Source organism: Oryctolagus cuniculus, chromosome 4 (genome assembly GCF_051225735.1).
Source record: "Oryctolagus cuniculus isolate XC-2025 breed Fujian yellow rabbit chromosome 4, ASM5122573v1, whole genome shotgun sequence".
Classification (NCBI taxonomy): Eukaryota; Metazoa; Chordata; class Mammalia; order Lagomorpha; family Leporidae; genus Oryctolagus; species Oryctolagus cuniculus.
In genome coordinates, this window is record NC_142870.1 from 161,688,033 (window position 1) to 161,705,035 (window position 17,003).

At 40.9% G+C, this 17,003-nt stretch overlaps 1 protein-coding gene across 8 annotated transcripts in view; it reads right to left on the reverse strand.

Annotated features, from left to right (window-relative positions):
• Positions 1 to 17,003, reverse strand: part of TOP2B (DNA topoisomerase II beta) — a 94,155-nt gene that overhangs the window by 53,225 nt on the left and 23,927 nt on the right. For 2 of the 8 annotated variants that reach the window (XR_016233330.1, XM_051818504.3), the window contains exon 1: positions 16,856 to 16,989. The exons of 3 other annotated variants lie outside the window; for them this stretch is intronic. Coding sequence is in view for 4 of the 5 variants with exons in the window: in XM_051818504.3 (XP_051674464.1) it covers positions 16,856 to 16,921 (66 nt within the window). In the remaining variant the exon portion in view is untranslated. Of the gene's footprint in view, positions 1 to 15,693; positions 15,744 to 16,855; positions 16,992 to 17,003 lie in introns of those variants that run through there. 3 more of the 8 variants (XM_051818505.3, XM_089332316.1, XM_089332315.1) reach the window with 3 other exon arrangements.

A 17,003-nucleotide genomic window follows, 5' to 3' on the forward strand; every position in this document is an offset into this window, starting at 1 on the left:
TATTATTTGTCAATTAAAATCCCTTAAAAAGAAGATCAAATTTGTGTACTTAATCAGTATACAACTCTGATTCAGTTTCTAAGTATATATTAATGTTATTTTAAATGTCATTGTATATTAGAATATCAAGATATGTGACCTCTGGGTAGTCTAAACCAAAATAAGAATTTGAACATATAAATTCTGAAGAAATCCAAACAATTATAATTTCAAAATATCCTTAGTTTTACAGACATTAAAGATGTTTTAAAATTAATATTAGAAATAACTAATTGTCTGGGGCCAGTGCTGTGGTGCAGCAGGTTAATGCTCTGGCCTGAAGCGCTGGCATCCCATATGGGTGCTGGTTCTAGTCCCAGTTGCTCCACTTCTGATCCAGCTCTTTGCTGTGGCCTGGGAGAGCAGAAGATGGCCCAAGTTCTTGGGCCCCTGCACCCACATGGGAGACCCAGAGGAAGCTCCTGGCTCCTGATCAGCACAACTCCAGCTATTGCGGCCAATTGGGGAGTGAACCATCGGATGGAAGACCTCTCTCTCTCCCTGCCTCTCCTCTCTCTGTGTAACTCTGACTTTCAAAATAATTAAATAAATCTTTAAAAATAAAACTTATTGTGTTAGATTTTAAACTATGTTCTTATACAATCATTTATTAAGTTTATAATACTTAATGCTGTAATAATACTATAATAATAATACTATAATACAACTAGGAGCCAGTCAAAAATAACTTTGGGAAAAAGAAAATAACTGTTTCATAAGGCTTTTATACTCTATTTCTGCCAAGAGTTAGATAATGAACAAGTCTTCCAGAAATAATGAATAGTATTTTTAAACACCAGTCTCCAAATTTCTAATAAATTGCTTTTAAGAAATATTTATAGGAAAAATCATAATAAAAACATAACTGATTTAAAAATGGATCCTCAGAATAGTTAGAACACAAACTCCAATGACTAAAGTCACTCTTTAAGAAAACTGCTGGGGCCGGTGCGGTGGCGCAGCCGGTTAAATCCCCAGCCTGCATTGCCAACATCCCTTATGGGATCAGTTCGGGTCCTGGCTGCTCCACTTCCGATCCAACTCTCTGCTATGGCCTGGGAAAGCAGTGGAAGATGGCCCAAATCCTTGGGCCCCTGCATCTGCATGGGAGACCTGGAAGAAACTCCTGGTTCCTGGCTTCAGCTCAGCTCAGCTCTGACTGTTGTGGTCATCTGGGGAGTGATTCAGCAGATGTATGACACCTCTCTCTCCCTCCCTCCCTCCCAACCTCCCTCCCTCCCTCTCTCCCTCTACCTCTCTCTGTAACTCTGTCTTTCAAATAAATAAATCTTAAAAAAAAAAAAGAAAATTGCTTAAAAATGACAGATTATAGAATCAATGGTGACTATCTACCATTAAGTTATTGACATAAAGGTTGGAAACATAATGGTCATAAAAGCTTTACACTAAAACTCATAAGTAATAGCTTTCTTAGCCAAGGCTCCTCCAAAACAAATCATATCACAAAGAAAATATTTTCTAAATTAGATTGTCCAGAATAGCCTCCTTCCCATACAGACAAGGATGAAACAATATACAAACCAATTACAGGCACTTATGTGCTTGCCACGTGCTAGGTGAGCACAAAACCACATCAAAGCCCATGATCCAACTTCCCAGATGACCAAGGCATGACTGAAAGGAAACCCCCCAACTTCCAATATTTCCCTGGGGAAGGAAAGAAGTTGAGTGTACCTCCAAATGAAAAGGTGAGAGGAGTGTTAACCTACAGATTGCATGCTATCCTACTTAAATCTAAACACTGAGAAAGGGTGCCAGACTGGAGGCCGTTGAGAACAAAGGCAATCAATACAGTTTGGTCAAATGCCAGATTCTGCAATAGCAGATGTAAACACCGGGTGGAGCTCCAATATCACCACTTGCACCAGCATGAGCCAGAGGCTGTATTATAGCAGAAATACTCTCAGGGAATGCTCCTGATCTATGTAGACACAAACAAACCTATTCAATTAAGAGGTTACCTGTACGAGCCCAAAGAGGACACTTACTTAGAAAGTTGGCATGATCTCCAGATTTTCTAGCTAGAACCACAAGATGGAGTAAGTTCTCCCAGGATGCAATCAGACCGAAAAGACTGCAGAGATATCTGGGCATTCAGATATCAAACTCCAAAAGAGAAAATAACAAAGCATGCAAAGAAACAGGGAATACAGTCTACGCAAAGGAACAAATTAAATCTTCAGAAACTGGCTCTAAAGGAAAGGAGATCTGTGGATTACTAAGTAAAGAATCCAAATAACTCTCATAAGGATACTCAGTGGATAAAATAAGCAGACAAATCAGTAAAACAATGCATCAACAAATGGAGACAATCAAAAACAGACTCAAACTATGAAGACCCAAACGCTATTTCTGAAACTGAAGAATACAATAACTGAACCGAAATTAGATTAGACTTAGAAGAGCTGACCAGGCAAAAGGGGTAGAGGGAAACAGCAAAATTGAAAATAGAACATTCAAAATTACCAAAGCAGATGAGTAAAACAAAAGAATAAGACAGCCAAAAGAATATACAGGATGCCATCAAAGTCTCAAAGAAGAAAGAGTAGTGATAAAGAGCTTACTTGACAACACAGTGGCTAAAAACATAAAATTTGAAAAAAATGGAATAGAAATTCAAGCCACTCAAAGAATTCAAGTAAGGATAATCAAAGGAGACCTACATTGAGACACATTATAATCAAAGGGTCAAACGTCAAAGGAAATAAAAATCTTAAAAGTAGCAGAAAGAAAAGTGAATCATCACAAACAAGGAAATCCCACATGGGCACCTGTTCAAGTCCAGGCTGCTCCACTTCCGATCCAGCTCTTTGCTGTGGCCTGGGAGGGCAGTAGAAGATCAATCAAGTCATTACGCCTCTGTACCAGCTTGGGAGACCAAGAGGAAGCTCGTGTTCCTGGCTCTGGATCGGCTCAGCTCAGGCTGTTATAGCTAATTGAGGAGTGAACCAGTGGATAGAAGACCTCTGTCTCTCTTCCTCTGTCTCTCTGTAACTCTGACTTAAATAAATCTTAAGAAAAAGTGGAGGATTAAACAAGTCATTCTTCTTTAAAATTTATTTATTTGAGAGGCAGAGTTACATAGAGAGATTAAGAAACAGAAAGGCCTTCCATCCTCTGGTTCACTCCCCACATGGCCTTAAAGGCCAGGGCTGGGCAGATCATCTAGGCCATCCTCGACTGCTTCCCCAGGTCATAGCAGAGAGCTGAACTGGAAGAGGAGGAGCTGGGACATGAACCGGCATCCAAATGGGATGCCAGAGTTGCAGGCAGAGGCTTTACCTGCTAAGCCACAGTGCCAGTCCCTCCAATAAGTCATTCTTATACAACCAATAGGTGAAAGAAGAAATCACACGAGGACACAGAAAATATCTGGAGACAAAGGAAAAGAAAACACATACATTTTTAATGTACTTTACATTAAAAATTAAGAAACACCTCAAATCAACTTTGCAACTCAAGGCATTAGAAACAGAACTAAACCTGAAATTAGCAAAAGAAAATAAAAAATAAGATAAATGAAATGAAAAACTAAAGAACAAGTCAATAAAACCAAGAGTTGATGTTTTTTATATCCACAAAACCGAAACACCCTTAACTAAGTAAGATGAGAAAAAAGTGGTGAGACTCAAGTAACTAAAATCAGAAACAGAAAAGGAAACATCACAACTGATGTTACAAAAACAAAGGGATTATAAAAGAGTATTTCAAGAAGTTTGTGAGGCCAGGGCTATGGGGCCAGCGCTGTGGCGCAGCCGGTTAAAGCCCTGGCCTCAAGCGCCGGCATCCCATATGGGCACCGGTTCTAGTCCCGGCTGCTCCTCCTCCAATCCAGCTCTCTGCTATGGCCTGGGATAGCAGTGGAAGATGGCCCAGGTCCTTGGGCCCCTGCATGGGAGACTTGGAAGAAGCTCCTGGCTTCAGATCAGTGCAGCTCTGGCTGTTGCGGCTATCTAGGGAGTGAACCAGAGGATGCAAGGTCTCTCTCTGTCTCTACCTCTCTCTATAACTCTTTCAAAAAAAATAAATCTTTAAAAAAAAAGTTTGTGGAAAATGGAATTAAAAGATAAGTTTATTTTGGTGCAAAAAGTTTTTGAAATCCATGCAGTAGCACACTTAAAGGATTAAATGTAGGGTTTATACCTGAGATGTAAGAATGTTTTAACACATGAAAATCAATCATTATAATAACCACATTAACAAAATAAGGACAAAAATTATACCATAATCCAAAATTAACTCAACATAAATAAAGGATCTAAAAGTAGAACCTAAAACTATAAAACTCCTAAATGAAAACACAAGGGAAAAGCTTGTGTTGGAAATGACCATGGTATGACACTAAAAGCACAAGCAATATAAGTAAAAACAGGTGAACAGGACATCAAATTTCAAAGTTTGTGTGCAAAGGAAACAATCAAGTGAAGAGACTACCTGTTGAAAGGGAGAAAATATTTGGGAATCAAAGGATAATATCCAGATATGTATCTACAACTTCTAAAACTCAACAGAATAAACAATTTTAAAAATAGGATAAGGGTGGGGCCGGTGCCGTGGTGCACTGGGCTAATCCTCTGCCTGCAGCACCAGCATCCCATATGGGCACCGGTTCTAGTCCTAGTTGCTCCTCTTCCAGTCTTGCTCTCTGCTGTGGCCTGGGTAAGCATTGGAGAATGGCCCAGGTGCTTGGGCCCCTGTACCCACATGGGAGACCAGGAGGAAGCACCTGGCTCCTGGCTTGGGATCGGTGCAACTCCGTCTGTTGTGGCCATTTGGGGAGTGAACCAATGGAAGGAAGACCTTTCTATCTGTCTCTCTGTCTGTAGTTCTACCTGTTAAATAAATAAATAAAAATCTAAAAAAAAAAAAAAATAGGCTAAGGGCTTGAATAGACAACTCCCAACTAAGATATACAAATGATCAGTAAGCATATGAAAAGATACAATAGTAAAAAAAAATGTAAATCAAACGCACAATGAGATATAATCTCATACCCATTAAAATGGCTAGGAGAAAGCAAGAAGTGCTGGCAAGAATACAGAGAAAGTGAAACTCTTACACATTGTTAATATAAAATGTTGCAGCCATTATGAAAACCAGTATGGAGATTCCTCAAAAAATTACATTCAAAGAGGGCTTCCATAGCCTTGGAAACTCATGACTGGAGCATAGGGTGATTACTGATGCCATAGACAGGAGTGTCAATTGGTAAAGTCAACAACAGGAGTCACTGTGCACTTACTCCTCATGTAGGATCTCTGTCCTTAATGTGCTGTGCATTGAGATTTAATGCTATAACGAGTACTCAAACAATATATTTCACTTTGTGTTTCTATGGGGGTGCAAACTGTTGAAATCTTTACTTAATGCATACTAAACTGATCCTCTGTAAAAAAAAAAAAAAAAAGAAAGAAACTATCAACTTATCAACTCCCAACTTGACTCTCACTGGGATTAAACATGACAATAGGTCTGATCTGATTTCATCATCATTAAAAAAAAAATCATCTATTATTTTTCACTTTATGTTTCTGTGTGGGAGCAAACTGTTGAAATCCTTACTTAATGTATACTAAGCTGATCTTCTGTATATTAAGATAATCGAAAATGAATCTTGATGTGAATGGAAGGGGAGAGGGAGTGGGAAAGGGGAGGGTTGTGGGTGGGAGGGACGGTATGGGGGGAAGCCATAGTAATCCATTATTCGTACTTTGGAAACGTATATTCATTAAATAAAAGTTAAAAAAAAAATTACATTCAAATGATCGAGTAATCCCATTTTACTGAGTATACATCCAAAGAATTCAAAGCAGGATCTTAGAGATTTCCATATCCATGTTTATCACAGTATTATTCACAATAGCCAAGAGGTAGACACAATCCAAATGTCCACCAGTGATCAATGTATAAAGCAAATATGGCACACAGATGCAATATAATATTATGCACCTTAGAAAAGGAAATCATGTAAGTGAGCTAAAAAAGGGACAAACCTCAAGAAGACTATGATAAGCAAAATGATCCAGTCACAAGGACAAATTCTGCACAATTCTCCTCATATCAAGTACTTAAGGTAATCAAAATCACAGAAGTAGATAGTTACTACAGTCTGAGGGGAAAGAACAGGAAATTTGTGTCTAGTGTGAGTTTGTTTTACAAAATGAAGAAGTAAATATCTTTAACACTACTCAACTCTACACTTAAAAATGATAGTAAATTTGATTTTCTTACCACCACTTAGAAAAATGAGAACATCTGAAGTTTGCTTTCTCCAGTTATTACTTGGAATTTTCTCTATGAAGAATATATACTCTAAGTTTTGATGATGTATTTGGAATATTTTATGCCAAAATAGTTTTCCTGAGACAGACATTTGACACAAGTTACCACATCCATATCCGAGTGACTGGTCTCAGTCCTGCCTCCATTTTGATTCCAGTTTCCCACAAATGAAGACCCTGACAGGAAGCTCAAGCACTTAGTTATTCTCTGACTCCCCATACCACCTTTGATTGAGTTCTGAGCCCCTGGCTTTGGCCTCGCCCAACCCTGGCTGCCGGAGACATTTGAGGAGTAAATGTGAACAGAAAGTCGCTCACTTGCTCTGCCTTTCAAATAAAATTTTAAAAAATTTTCCTGGAGCCGGCACTGTGGTGTAACAGGTTAATTCTCCACCTGCCACGACATCAGCATCCCATGTGGGGGCTGGTTTGAGACCCGGCTGCTCCAGCCCCTTGCTAATGAGCCTGGGAAAGCAGCAGAAAATGACCCAAGTGCTCGGGTTCCTGCACCTATGTGAGGGACCCAGAACCAGCTCTAGGCTCCTGGCTTTAGCCTGGCCCAGTTCCAGCCGTTGCTGTCATTTGGGGAGTTAATCCAGTGGATCGAAGACCTCTGTCTCTCCTCTGTAACTCTGCCTTACAAATAAATTAAAAAAAAAAAAAAAAAAAAAAAAAAAAAAAAGCTTTAAAGGTTTTCCTACACATCATATGACAGAGTTAAGAGGACAAAAATAGGTGCCAACCTATTTAAAGTCATAAAACTGAGACAATCATTTGGCCTAGCCTTTAAGATATCGGTCAAGATGCCCACTGTCCCATATCAGAGTGTCTGGGTTCGATTCCCTATTCTGGCTTCCCATCAATGCAGACTCCTGGAGGCCATAGCTCAAGTGGTTTAGGTCCTGCCACTCACATGGACGACCTGAATTGAGTTCCCAGTTCCTGGCTCCTCCCTTGGCCCAATATCAGCTGCTGTGGGCATTTTAGCAGAGAACCAGATGATGTGAGTGCTCTCACATGCTCTCTTTGCTTCTCAATTTTTTTAAGAATTTAATGAAAAAAGACACATTATCTATAAAACACTGTAGTAGCTGTTTTGAGTCATGTATAGATATTTCAAATCAATTCTCAATTATGATCTTACAATAATTTCTAAGACTTGATACAGACTCTAAATCTGAATTTTTCATTGAATAAATTTTACTACCATACTGGAAAATATTTTTAAATTACAATCTTCTATTCTGTGGCAGATAATCAAGCATTTTTAAGTTGTTTAGCTTCTTAAAACTCAATGAACAAAGTTACAAAAGAATAAATATAAAATATGATCTCACTTATCAGAAGTTACATATATGTAAATATAGAAAAAAATTAAATATGCCCAATGAAGTATCAATAAAATTACCTCTAAGGGGGCTGGTGCTGTGGTGTGGTGGGTAAAGCTGCCGCTTGCAGTGCCAGCAACCCTTATGGGTGCCCTATTTCCAATCCAGTTCCAATCTCTAGCTGTGGCCTGGGAAAGCAGTAGAAGATGGCCCAACTCCTTGGGCTCCTGCACCCATGTGAGAGACCTGGAGGAAGCTCCTGGCTCCTGACTTTGGATGGGCACAGCTCTGGCAGTTGCAGCCATCTGGGGAGTGAACCAGTGGATGGAAGACCTCTCTCTCTCTCTCTCTCTCCCTCCCTCCCTCCTTCCGTATGCCTCTCTGTAACTCCGTCTTTCAAATAAATATTTTTAAAAATTACCTCTAAGAAGCATAAACACATTTTTTTTAATCTTTTATTTGAGATGCAGAGAGAGACAGCAAAGGGAAAGAGTTCTCATCAGTTGGTGTACTTGACAGATACTCATAATGGCTCAGGTTGAGCCAGGAATTAGAAATGCAACTCAGATTTCCGAGTGAGTGGCAGGAGCCCACCTACTTGAGTCACCACCACTGCCTCACACAGTTTGCATTAGCAGGAAGCTAGAGTCTGGAGCCTGAGCTATGTGTCAACCCCAGGCATTCATTCTATTTGGGTCTTTGGCATCTTAGCTGGCGTCTTAACCGGGAGGCCAAATGCCTGCCCCTTGGTTTCTTTTTTGATACGCACTTTCCAACTTTCTATAACTACTACATAAAGCAAAAGAAAATGGAATTAAAAAAACTTATTAACCCACCTACATGAAAACATAATTAAGCTAGAGTAGAACTGAATGGCTTTTTTTTTCCTGGAGGCATCTTTCATACCTACTAATTATTTCTGCAGCCCCAGCTCTCTCACTGGAGTCTAGATGTAAAAGGTAACTAAAACCAAAAAGATCAAGTAAGACTGAAGTCTTGAAGGGTAAAAAGTAGAAATTAACATTGCAGTCAGATTTGTCTTTCACATTCCCATTCTCAACAAGTGCTAGTTTGCACTGTTCACTGGCTCAACAGCAACAAACAGGAACCCCTCCCCTGAGATGGCTATCAATTTTTCTTAACAGAAAAGTTAAAGTTTCAGCTCCTACCTCCTATTTATTAGCAAGAAGTTGAACCTTCAGTCACGTCAAAGATACCAACAATCAACATCTAGGACTAAGAGGAGAGAGAGCTACTTTCCCCAGTTAATGGGATGGTTTTATCACCAGAACAGGTATGAATACAAATACCCTTGGTTTTAGAAAAATGAAGCTAAGTGAGAAATCTGTTTTATACCTTCTCCCCAGCTGTTATCTCTATCTCTGAAGTCATTCTGAAGTCATTTCAGTTTTAACACTGTTGCTGACTATCCTCAGAAAACAGAGCAGGAAAAGCAAACACATACCAAATGTTTGTAAAAGCACTCTCAGGGGTGGACATTGTGGTAAAGTGGGGTAAAGCCAATGCCTACAATGCTGGCATCCCATGTAGCCATGGGTTCATGTCCCAACTACAACTACTCCACTATCCAATCCAGCTCCCTGTTAATTAATGGCCTGGAAAAACCATCCGAAGATGGTCCAAGCATTTGGGCCCCTGCCACTCACATGGGAGACCTGGAAGAAGCTCTTGATTTTGGCCTGGCCCAGGCATGGCTATGACAGCCATCTGGAGAGTGAACCAGTGGATGAAAGATCACTTTTTGTGTCTTCCCCTCTCTCTGTAACCGAGTTTCAAATAAATAAATAAATCTAAATAAATAAAAGCACTCTCGAATTCTACAGATATAAAAGAAAGTGATGTATACTTGATACATCTAGGCTAAAAGAATTATGCTAATTTTAGGCACTGAAAAGAAAAGGTCTTTTTTTATTTTATTTTTCAAGAGGTATAGACACAGAGAGCTTCCATCAGCTGGTTCACTCCCCGAATGCCCAAAACTGGCTGAGACTGAGTCAGGCTGAAGCTGGAAACCAGGAACTTAACCGAGGTCTCCCTCATCAGTGACAGGAACCCAACTACTTAAGCCATCACCGACAGCCTCCCATGGTGTGCACTGGCTGGAATCAGGAACCAATACAGGATGTGGTAGCCAACCAGTATCTCAACTGCTAGGTAGGAGTCTTTTTGATTTAATCTTTTCTTATTCTTACATTATAATCAGCTATTATGTACTCTAATAATTGCATTCAGTATTCCACAAGTAAAAATTAACATACCTTTAAAAATAATGAATTAGTAGCATGTGTGTGGCTCAGTGGGTTAACCAACTACCTGTAACACTGGCATCCCATATGGGCTCCTGTTCCTATCCTGGCTGCTCCTCTTTCAATCCAGTTCCCTAATGTGCCTGGGAAAGCTACAGAAAACGGCCCAAGTATTTGGGCTCCTGCCACCCATGTATGTAGGAGACCCAAGTGGAGTTCTAGGCTCCTGGTTTCACCCTGGCCCAACCCTAACTGTTGTGGCCATTTAGGGAGTGAACCAGTAGATGGAAGATCTGTTTCTCCCTCACTGTTGCTCTGCCTTTCAAATAAATCTTAAATAATGAATTACCAAGAGCATTCTGAGTAAATTCACATTTAATCACAATTAAAAACTTAGGATTCAAGTTTATTTGTAATTGTATTCATTGCCTTATTTTGTTTATAAGGACAAATTACCGAACTATTTATAGTAATACATTATTCCAGCATCTAATTTCACTAAGAAATCAAGGCAACTTTTTATTCCCATGTAAAACTAAAAACGATCAATATGTAAAATAACCATATTTTACAAACATCCTACACATAGTCTGAGAGTTGTTTTCACCCTATTCTTTCTGATTACACACAATTCCATAATTAACTTTTTTTAAAGCTTAAGGGCTGGCTGCCAAATCAAAGATTTTATTGATTTATTCGAAAGCTAGAGTTACAGACAATGAGAGGGAGAGAGAGAGAGAAAGTCTTCTGTCCGTTGTGCCGATCCGAAGCCAGAAGCCAGGTGCTTCTTCCCGGTCTCCCATGTGGGTGCAGGGGCCAAGGACTTGGGCCATCCTCCACTTCCCAGGCAACAGCAGAGGGCTTGATCAGAAGTGGAGCAGCTGGGACTAGAACCAGTACCCATATGGGATGCTGGCGCTGCAGGTGGAGGATTAACCTACTGCACCACAGCGCCGGCCCCATTAAGTCATTTTTTAAAGTTATAATGAAAATATAAAACATACAAAATCACTTATAACACTACTGAAATTGCTAACTCCTAATAAAAGAAATAGATTGAATACCTACCCTTGACTTGATCTTTATCAACATTTCTCAACTACCAGAAAGAACAAAACACAATAATAAAACATCCTGTGTTTCAGAATGAGTAAAAAACCAAGATAATTCTGTAAAAACAAAATAAACAGATTCTTCCATGCGGAGTTGTCACCTGAGATATAGCAACTGGGGACGATCACCCCTAGTTCCTGTTTTGCTGTGGGAGAATGAACAACAGCCACTGGGGGAAAGTAGATAGTCTGTCAGGTGGTACTAAATATGGACTGAACCACTTTCACATAATCACAGAATCTGCACCATGACCAAGCCAGCAAGTGGCATGGGGCTGGCAGAACAGCAGCAAGTCCCTTTACCTTCTTTCCATATAGCCCCTTCAGACTTAACATTAACCTCATGTAATATCTCCTTGCTTTTCTTCCTCAAGGCTGCCACTCTTTGAAGTTTGTTTTAATCACATTTCACTGATACAAAAATGCAGAGGGGCCATTTTATCTACCCACCATTAATGAAACAAAAAGCAACAATTTGTCTACCATTTGTGCTCCCCAAGAAATACCCTCTAAAAAAGAGATAATTTAAAGAGGCAGAAGATGAGGAATCCCAAAAATAAGAAATACTTAAATTTCTGCTATGAAGATCTGAAAAAAATGTTTTCTCTAAGATAAAAGCAAAAATACATTACTGGATAAAAAAAAAAAAAAACTTTTTGTGTGTACTCCTCTCTGAGAGCCAAGTATGGAAATTAAAAGGATAAGCTCAATCCTTCTGTGGAGGGCCATAATGTAGATTCTCTCATTATGATTCTTTCTGTAGAGAAGAAATAACAGATCTGTAGAACTTAAGTCTTTCTCCAAAGCTAGTGTTTGCAGGAGCTGAATTATAAAACCAAGTAATCTCTCACTTTTCAGCCTATAAAAACTACACTATAATAGATACATATACCCTTAAAAGGAAATACAAATAATAATGCCTTTACTTCTTGTATAAAAGGTTAATAAGAGACAGGTATATTTCAGAAATCTCTTTAAAAAAAAAAGATTTATACATAGAGAGGAGGAGAGGCAGAGGGAAAGACAGAGGTCTTCCATCTGCTGGTTCATTCCTCTATTGGCCGCAATGCCCGCAGCTGCAACAATCCAAAGCCAGGACCCAGGAGTTTTTCCAGGTCTCCCACAGCGGTGCAGGAGCTTGGGCCATCTTCTACTGCTTTCCCAGGCCACAGCAGAGAGCTGGATTGGAAGTAGAGTAGCCAGGACTTGAACCAGCGCCCATATGGGTTGCTGGCACCGCAGGCGGCAACTTTACCTGCTACACCACAGTGCTGGCCCCTCTCAGAAGTCTCTTAAAATCTGTCACATCAGGGTGCTTTGTGTTTGAATGTTTTTAAGATGGGCAGCTGCATAAATGATGGTTAAGAACATAAACTGATTTAAATCCCACCTTTGCCTTAAGCAGGTGGTTATACACAATTTGTTGACTATTCTCTAAAACCCCTAGAATTACACCCATTCTTAAAACTGGATCCTTTGGTGTCGAGATTTTTAAAAACAGAAAGTCTAAAGGCAACTGTTGCCACCATCTAAGTATCTAATAGATTTGAACACACAGAAAACTTAGCACTGTTTAGGAAAAGTATTTCAAAGTACTATTATGTTTTGAAAATGTATCTAAAGAACATTGCTAGTAACCACCTGTTACTGACAGAAAAATTTCTGGAAGTCAATAAGCCAATAATTCAATTTGTTAACAGGTTGAATTATGTATCCAGATCTTTGGTAAACACAATAAAGGCCATCAACAGGGTCTAACTTCAGAAGTTTATATATATATATATTTTTTATTATTTTTGACAGGCAGAGTGGACAGTGAGAGAGAGAGACAGAGAGAGAAAGGTCTTCCTTTGCCGTTGGTTCACCCTCCAATGGCCGCCGCTGCAGCCGGCGCACCGCGCTGATCCGATGGCAGGAGCCAGGATCCAGGTGCTTTTCCTGGTCCCCCATGGGGTGCAGGGCCCAAGCACCTGGGCCATCCTCCACTGCACTCCCTGGCCATAGCAGAGAGCTGGCCTGGAAGAGGGGCAACCGGGACAGAATCCGGCGCCCCAACCGGGACTAGAACCCGGTGTGCCAGCGCCGCAAGGTGGAGGATTAGCCTATTGAGCCACGGCGCCGGCCAGAAGTTTATATTTTTAAGATAAAACTGACATGCAAGAAAGTTACAAAGACAGACTTACGATTTCTAAGAACAACAAAGTTTAAAGAGGAAAAAAAGATGACAGGATGACTATAAACTAGAAAATAAGTTTGGTGAGACCGAGCTAGTCTTGAAGAATAAAGATTCAGACTGCTAAAAATGGAGAAGGGCATTCCTGATGAAAAGTAAGCAAGCAAAAGTAACCCAAAAAAGGCATAATTTATATAGGAGACAGTGAAGAGATTAACTTTGGGTAACTCGGGAAATAAATTTCAATGGAGAGGGCACATAATTTATGAAAATCTGCCTGAGGAATTTAGAATTTCAATAATGAGTACTTAGAGTGCTGTTCTATAAATCTTGAAGTATTTAGTCATGTTTGACTCACAGTCAAAAAGGCATATGCCATATATTTCAATGAATTTTAAAAAACAAAAATGTTAACTTTTAAAAAGAGACTTAATTTTTGATAATAAATATTAAGACAGTTAAAGATGAAGTGATGTTGGGGCCAGCGTTGCAGTGTAGAGGGTAAAGCCGCCGCCTGCAGTGCTGGCATAGCATATGGGCGCCAGTTCTAGCCCCGGCTGCTCCATTTCCAATCCAGCTCTCTGCTATGGCCTGGGAGAGCAGTAGATGGCCCAAGTGCTTGACCCTTGCACCCACGTGGGAGACCCAGAAGAAGCTCCTGGCTCCAGGCTTCTGATCGGCGCAGCTCTGGCCATTGCGGCCAATTGTGGAGTGAACCAGTAGATGGAGAACCTCTCTCTCTTCCTCTCCTTCTCTGTGTAACTCTGACTTTCAAATAAATAAAAAAATCTTTTTAAAAAAATGAAGTGATGTAATTTTAGGATTTGCTTTTCTTTAAAATAGTGAGAAGGGGAAAAGTAGGTAACCTTAAGTTGACAATTATTGAGGTTTAATGTTAGAAGAGGGCTCATTATATTTTGGCTACCACTTTTTAGATACTTACTTAACATTTTCCATTTTTTAAACCAAGTTAGAGTGTTACTAAAAAACATGATGAATAATGACTATATTCTAATATTTTTATAGATTTGCTACAATCGCCTAAACATGATAAAAAAAAAGAGTAATAGAATGAAACAAACTATTATGGTCTGCTAATCAAAGCTTTCAAACTAAGAATTAATTCAAGAAACTCCACTGGCTTCAGAGAAACCTTTATACCTGTAGTCTATTTTAACTCAAAATCCTTACACCACACTTAAAGTATTTATCACCTTTTATTACAAAAATACTGATTTAGATACTGCAAATCCCAAACAGATCAAATGAGTTACTAAAAAGAAAAATTAATGCCAATCTTAAACCTCTTTGCTCTATGGTTCCAGGTAGTGAAAAAGTAAACTTTGTGCAATGACAATGTTTAACACATGCTGGTACACAGCCCAACGGAAGTTAACAACCAGCAACACATGGCATTCAACCCACTCCCATCCACCCAGAATATATAGGACTATTCCATTTTTATTTCTGTCATCCACAAGCAGGTGGCAACCTAACACCAGCTTCAATAAAGCAAAGTTACCCCTCTTGCAAAACAGATGATTACTGCAATAAACCCTGAACTCTTGGAAGGGAAAAATTTTTTCACTGCAGCTAAGAGCGATTTTTGTAAAAGCAACTGTGATGTATCATTTCAGAGTGTGCAATTCTTGAATTTTGCCAATTATAACATTTATTAAGCCTGGCCCTGTGCTACCTTATCTAATTTCTCATTGTAACCTTATTGGATGAAGAAAGAAGCTTAAAAAGGTTAGGTTCCTTGCCAAAAATCCCACCAACAGGACACGTTGGACATATGATCTGAACCTATATTAATCAGAGCCCATAGCTATTTCATTATATTGCCTCCTAAGGAATTAAGCCAATCTGTGGTCACCAAAGTATATTATGGACATTAAGATGCTCATGTAAACTAAAATTTAAAGTAAGCATCAAATCTTAACGAAAACTTACAAAGGTGATTTCCTAAGTAAACTTCCTATTCAATAACATATACCCTCAAATAAATCATATTTCTCCATTTTACTGTATACCCCATGTCAGTTTTACAGCAAAAAAAAAAAGGTCAATTTTAGTTTCAAATGGCTTTCCTAATGTTGACTGAGACTATTCATGTTTTGCTAAATTTCTTCTGTAAATTAAAGTTTCCTATTGAGCTTGAAAGAAAAAGCAGTCATGTAATTATTTACAAAGTTAAGAGTTAAAATTAAAATATTGCTATCATGTTAAAACAAATTCAACCTTGCAGCAAAATGTTTATCATTATAAATCAAAGGGTCCTCAGAGAAGGCATGGATCAGGCCTCAACACTTTTCCAAATAGTCAAGGAAAGTTCAGGATACCATCTGGCTAACTAACTCCATTGCACATCTCATTTTAGTAAGGGGTTAAGGACCACCAATTTCAGAAAAGCTCTCTTCTGCAGATACCACCACCACCCCTTCCCCCAGGTTCACATGGACCACAACTTACTGACATTTTCTCTTCTGGCTTTAGTCAGTTCATACTTTCACACGACAGTCTTGAAGTAATATAAAAAATTCAGAAACATTCAACCATAGAGCCTGGCAACTTATTTCGCGAAGTACACGGGGACACACTTAAATGATGAAAATGTTTTTCTGCCACTAACAACCCTGTTTACAAGGGACAATTCACCCTAGACTCACCCAAAGACAAAAGGAAAATGAATGTAGTAATCCAAATGCCAACAGAAGTTCACTTGGGGTGTTTAAAAGGCCGGGGAGGTAACTCCATTGAAAGCCCTGAGTAGCAGTCAGGCAGCTTCGCTGCAAGTGTTGTGTGTGTAGGAAGTGACCCTGGTCTGAACTCCACGCTGAGCGCGTGAAACGCCAGCGAATTATCGATCTGCCGTGGGAATCCGGCCTCTCCAGTTCTTCTTCCACTCGCCGCAGGAACCGAGCGCCGAAATCCTTGACCTACAGCCCCACGCGCTCGGGTCTGGTCGCCTCGGCCCCCACCCGCTTCACCTGAACCGCTGACGTAGGTAAGCGCTTCTTTGAATAATCCCACCCTGACAGATGGACAGAGCACCGCACATTAACCGCTGCGATGCCGTGACCCGGAGCCCTCGCCATCCTGAGACCGCCCAAACTCCAGTGCCGACTGCTCGAGACGTCCAACCCCATTCTCTGAGACTGGAGCGCCAGCGATGGTTTCCTTTGGCGCGCGCACACACACACACACACCCCTCATTCTCCCCGATTTTCCTGCTCCACCTTTGGAGAAAGCGCCGACCCACCCACACAGGCACTATGGCTAGCCCCACTGCCCTAGGAGCTAGGAAGAGAGAGAGAGAGGAGGCGGGGGCTACACGTTGTGTGATGGTGGATCCCCCCACACCACCCCCCAAAGTTTCAAGTGCACGCCTCGTTCTGCAGCCTGAGCTTCCGGAGAGGTAAGAGAAGGAATGCAGGAAGAAAGAAAAGGAAAAAAAAAAAAAAAGGCGCGGGGGGCTCTGCAGACGGGATTGCCCCCCTTCCTCCCCTCCCCCCACGGATCGGCCCCGCAGATTCCACCCCCTCCCCCGCGACCACCACCACCCCCACCGCGGGCCGCGAACAAAGCGGCGGCCGGGACGCCCGCCCCCCCCCCGGGGGGGCCCGCCACTCACCACCCAGGTCAGCGCCCCGCCGCCCGCGCCGGCTCCAGCGCCGCCGCCGCCGCCCGACTTGGCCATGGCGGGCGCCTCCCGCTCACAGGCCCCGAAGCCGCGGCCGCCGCTCCCGCCTCCCTGCGGGCCGCTGGGCCCCGCCGCTCCG